At 29.3% G+C, this 5665-nt stretch overlaps 1 protein-coding gene across 1 annotated transcript; it reads right to left on the reverse strand.

The window, feature by feature from the left end:
* Positions 1-231: 231 nt before the first annotated feature.
* LOC107405893 (cytochrome P450 CYP72A219) lies at positions 232-5267 on the reverse strand. The gene is made up of 5 exons (XM_048466177.2): positions 4898-5267; positions 3184-3401; positions 1960-2204; positions 1142-1529; positions 232-793 (listed from the first exon to the last, which is right to left on the reverse strand). Exons 1-5 carry the CDS (start codon positions 5175-5177, stop codon positions 365-367), a joined length of 1560 nt encoding a protein of 519 aa, XP_048322134.1. The 5' UTR covers positions 5178-5267; the 3' UTR covers positions 232-364.
* Between the last annotated feature and the right edge of the window lie 398 nt (positions 5268-5665).

Consider the following 5665-nt stretch of genomic DNA (forward strand, 5'->3'; position numbering starts at 1 on the left):
TTTATACCAGTTTACTTTGCCCTTTAAAGATTTTAGTATTTTAATTAAATTCATATAGCCCCAAGTACACCTTTTTGTCAAGATGCTATAAACATATGGACATCCTAATATGACTTTTGTTTTGCTACATCATTGAATAATCAATTTGGTGCCCAATCTCTGGATGGACAACCGAGGTGGTTTTTCACAAATTCAAAGATAACATATGTCTTAACATCAGACAACATAGAATTTTATAAATATATGCACATATATATATATATATAATAACAATTACATCCAAAATCCATATGTTTTAATTGATACAAACATGTATCTGAATAGTACATATATAAATATATTTGTTATTCGTAATTTTTTAGTATTAATTACGTTTGTGTAAAATAATATGAGCTCCAAATTGTGGTTTAAGAAAAATGACACTATGAGGAGCATGAGCATAGGATGGGGATAACTCAAATGTGAAGTTCTGTAGAATCATTGACAAAGCCATTTTTGCTTCCACCAAGGAAAAGTTTTGTCCAATGCAAATCCGGGGTCCCCCGCCAAAAGGGAAAAAACAAACTCGACCGTTCGTAGCCTTTGAAACTCCTTCAGAAAACCTTTCTGGATTGAACTCGGTTGCATCTGCACCCCACAGTTCTTTGTCATGATGAAAAAGCGCTGTTGGTAAGGAGATATGCCCTCCAGCTGGTATTGTCAACTTTCCCAGTTGTGTTTTCTTGTGAACCTTTCGATCAGATGTAAGCACCGGTGGATATAACCTAAGCACCTCATTCAAAATCATTGTAACCTGCATGTGACGATTTTCAATTCTCACTCGTAAGCTTAATATGCACTGTATATATATATATATAAATTATCACATTTGGATATACCAAAAATATTATCACATATGGATATTTGAATTGTAACAAAATTAATATACCATATATTTAGGAATGATTACATGTAATTTGTTAAAATCCAGATATCTAGATGTGATAATAACTCTATACATATCCAACGTTTAAGGATGAGTACAGATTACCTAATATATAAATCATCTACTGTTAATAAGCCACATATATACTCAATCTAAATTGCCTGGTGAAGCCAAGTAGATTATATCTATATATATAATGTATTATAATATACTTACAACTTTAAGGTGGGTTAAGCCATCAAAGTCAGGCTTCTTGTTACCAAAAGCTTGCAAAGCCTCTTCTCTTGCACGGTGTTGCCAATTTGGATACATACTTAATAAAACCATGGTCCAAACAAGCAGCACTGATGTGGTATCTTGGCCTGCAAAGTAGAATAGCTTACATTCCTCGATCACATCTTCAGTACTCATTCCAACACTCTTCTTGTTTCCATGTTGTTGGATTTCTTTAAAGTTGGACTCCAAAAGTATGCCTAATAAGTCATCTTTAGTTCCATCTCCCATTTTCATCGCTTTCTTTCTTTCGTTGATTATGTCCTCGAGTGAAGCTTTTATTTCCTTGTCAATTTCCTTCATCCTCTTGTTCATCTTTGTAGGCAGAAACCTATATACACAAACCACTACCATAGTAATTAATTTGTTATTTTATATTATTAAATATTATTTGAACACATACACATAGATGCATTTGTACAGTTTTGATCTATTGCTATAACATAATTATTATATTATGTTGAACATCTATTGATATGATAAATGTTAAAAGTTGTTAGTTTTAAATTATTAATTGATATGACATTTTCATCATTCGATATGTCTTTAAATTCTTATATTATATTAAAAATATATTTCTAACGAATCATTATTTTATACACACACATGTATATATATACATATAAAATTTGTTATGGTCGATGCCTATCATAAGGTGTGGACGTACAACTTACAAGTCAACATAACCAATATACATATATATATATATAGATAAGGGAATTGAGATATTAATTAGTTTTTTATGTTTATTGACTAATTACCTCCATCCTGGAATGTAAACAGTCTGAAGAAGTTTCATTACATGTTGAGCTTGCTCTGTTAGCAGTTGGAATATTTTTCGTCCTTCTTGGTAGCTACTCCCAAAGGCTGCTCTGGAGATCACATCAGCTGACAAATTTTGTAGATAAGGCCATATATCCAACTCACATGACCCTTCTTTTGACACCAAAACCTCCCATTTACTAATCATCTCGCTGCAACATGCATCAAACGCTGGTACCATTTTCTACATTAATCGCACACATGGGGAACCTTAGTTATAATAATCAACCATTTATTAACAAAAAAAAAAAAATTGTAATAATTATCAACTGCATGGGGAACCTTAGATTCGGATTAAAATTGGGATCGATAGAAAGGTAAATATTACTGTCAAATATTTACTTTAGATCAATTAATTTTTCTTTGATTGCTAAAACGGATCCTATCTTATTTTTGTAATTTCTTCATTGAACAGCAGCTTAAGATTTTAAAAATACTATGTAATTCAACAAGGTAAAAATCATACCAACTCCTATAAAAATCTAATTTTTAAGTCCATAAATGGTTGGCCTATTTGAAATAACCAGCTACAATACTATATATCATAATTGGTGATCCATTATTAATGCTTACATTATGTTAATATATGATAATTTAATAAGCTACTATTAAAAGTTTACTTTTTCATAATAAATGTTTGGTATTAGAAAATAAAAATAAAACAATATTAATGTAACCACTTAATATTTTTCTAATAAATATATATACATTCTAGGGAGTAGTGACAAATAACAAAATTCTAAATATTAATCTTAATATTTTTCTAATAAATATATATAAGTTTTAGGGATAATAATTAATAGTAGTGACAAATAACATAAACTCTAAATATTAACAAGCCATTACTTAAGCTAGTATTTCAAGGATGATAAAAGGGTTCCAAACTCTCTTCCAATTATTTTCTCCCTGCTATATTTGACGAATTTTTATATTATTTATCTATATCCCTACTACTATCTCTCTATTTCCTCTGTTCCTCTATTCCAACCGTAGACTTTCTATATGCTAGTAAAATATGTATGTATATAAAAAACTACTGCACGTATCTAGAGGTAGATATGTTTAGATGAAGACATTTAAAAACAGACCTTTCAGCAAGTGTCAAATTGGCTTCAATTTTTAATACTAAGAATAATAATAATAATAATAAAATACTGGAATACCTTCAACCTCTCAATGTGGAATGCTGGGTTGATAATCCTGCGGTGTTTGGCCCATTTCTCATCCTCGTAACTTGAAAGACCTGTTGCTAGCAACTGTACAAGTGGATTTGAATTGGGCCTTTGGAAGTCGTCATATTTGGCGAAGACATCCTTAACATCTTCTGGATTCGTAATGATCGTCCTTGGATTGGGGCCATCCCATATAAAACAATTCTTACCTACATTACTTTATTTAATTAGTTATCGTGTATATATATATATATATATATATATGCACACACATAAGAAGAAATGTATGGAGTATTAATCCTGACCTATAAATTTGGCCTTTTTTGAACGTAGAATGAATTGGATTAAACTATTTTAAATCTTATCCAATCAAATTAGATTCTATATAAAATAATCTAATTCTCATTTAACAAATGAATCATTTGGATTTAATTTTTTATATTAGATTTTTAGCATAGAAAGTGATATATTAATTAAATATATCCAATTAATATCTACCATTTTAACATGAGTTCTTTGCTTATGGCAAATAGTAATAAATAACAAAATTTTCACATTAAAAATACATTTATTATTTATTTAAAAAAACAGTAGATTTATTAACTTTTAAAAATAAATCAATGTTTATTTGTTTTTAGAAATACAATCTAATAACAAAACTACTATATAATTTTCTTTAGTAAAGAGAATCCCCTACCCAATATTAAGAAAATTAACCCAAAAAAAAAAAATGTTTTCTTATTTTGTCAAATATTTGGAGAATGTTTCTCCTTATTTATACATTTGGAAATCTTGTACTTTTTGAAAGTAATTAGTCGAAGGAGCTTAAGTAATGAGCATCATAACTTCGAGGACACTTATCTCCTATAAACCCTGGCTAAATTATTGTTCTAAAGTATTTGCAGAAGTTAGAGTATTGGAAGATAATCTAAGGAGCTAAGGATGAGGTTCCTAGTATTGATTTAGGCTTTTAGCTAATGTTATTTGTAAGATCTTGGAAAATATTATGATGTAATCTCATATTTTGTTAAGATCTTTTTTGTAATTTAGGTTCTCTTTAATAAAATATTTCTTCTTTGACCAAAAAAAAAAATCAAATAATAAAATTTATTATTTCAGTATTAATTGCTTTTCGTTTTAAGAAAAAAATATTTTGTTGGAAAAACTAGCAGCCAGAGGATCCCCGAATAAAATAAAAAAAAAGTGACTTTCTAAAGGGATATATACATATACGTTATATTCTACAATAAAATTATACAAAATACTTATACATGTTCCTATGGGATTGCCAACGACTTTTTCTTTTCTCTTTTTTTTTTTTTTTTTTTTTTTGTTTTACACCCCAATATGAAAAAAAAAAAAAAAAAGTACTCGTAATCATACAAATTAATTAATTAGAACAAATTCACACAACCCAATTGAAATCTCACAATTTAGGCCATTTTCAATTAACTCTTTTAGATCTATCCAAAAACACTAACTCTTTTTATAACTTAAATAATTGGAAGAGCAAATTAAGCATACAATTAATTTTTAAAATTATGGTTTATTTTATCGATCGTACGCGTAAAAATGATTTAGTGAAATTTTTCGACACCCATCTAGTTGGCTGTAATATTTTATATATATATATATATATACACACACATATTCATATAGCAATCAATGAAAGTATATATGAGAAGTGAAAGAGAATAATAGTTACCAAAAGTATTGACCGTGTGATGGAGATATGGGAGGACACGTGGAGTTATATCATGTGAGAGATTCATGGGTTTTGATTTTGCTTCCTTCGTCATCGTGGAGCTATCCTTCAAGTCTCCAAATAGAAATCGATACGAATTGCCAGAAAGACCTTGTTGTCTCAGGAACCTTTCTAGTCTCTTTGGCCTGAACCAAACCCAGTTCAACACCCTCCATGCCAACGCAATCACTATGCTAACCAAACCCACATAGACCGCGGCTCTGGCACCTGAAACTTCCATTTGGAGATAAGAGATGGAGGGAAGGTAGAGGCAAAGAAGCAGAGGTGGATTCTATATGAGTGGCCAAGGAGCAGTGAACCTGTTTTTATCAATTGGGGTACATATGGGTGAGAGTATTTATTTTGGTGACGTGGAGAAACGTACGAGGCACGTATAACCATCTATTGAGGCAGGTGTCACAACTAGAAATGGCAGGTTATGATATGGTGATACAATTCAAAAAACACATAAAATAAATAGGTTTCGGAGTAATCTGTTTAACATGATTATTAATCGTGTCATTTTTAGGTTGATTCATTTAACTCGAAATTGATACGCTATGACCCATTTAAATTTAATTTTAAATTATAATTTTAGCCATAATATATTATTTAACAAGTAAAAAATATTACAAATTTAAAAACTTTATAAAAGTAATTTTTTTATTATTAATTTTTTAAAGATAAATTTTTAAAAGTAAATTTTTTTATTAATAGGTTAATTTTCAA

This window comes from Ziziphus jujuba, chromosome 11 (assembly GCF_031755915.1).
Source record: "Ziziphus jujuba cultivar Dongzao chromosome 11, ASM3175591v1".
NCBI classification, from domain to species: domain Eukaryota; kingdom Viridiplantae; phylum Streptophyta; class Magnoliopsida; order Rosales; family Rhamnaceae; genus Ziziphus; species Ziziphus jujuba.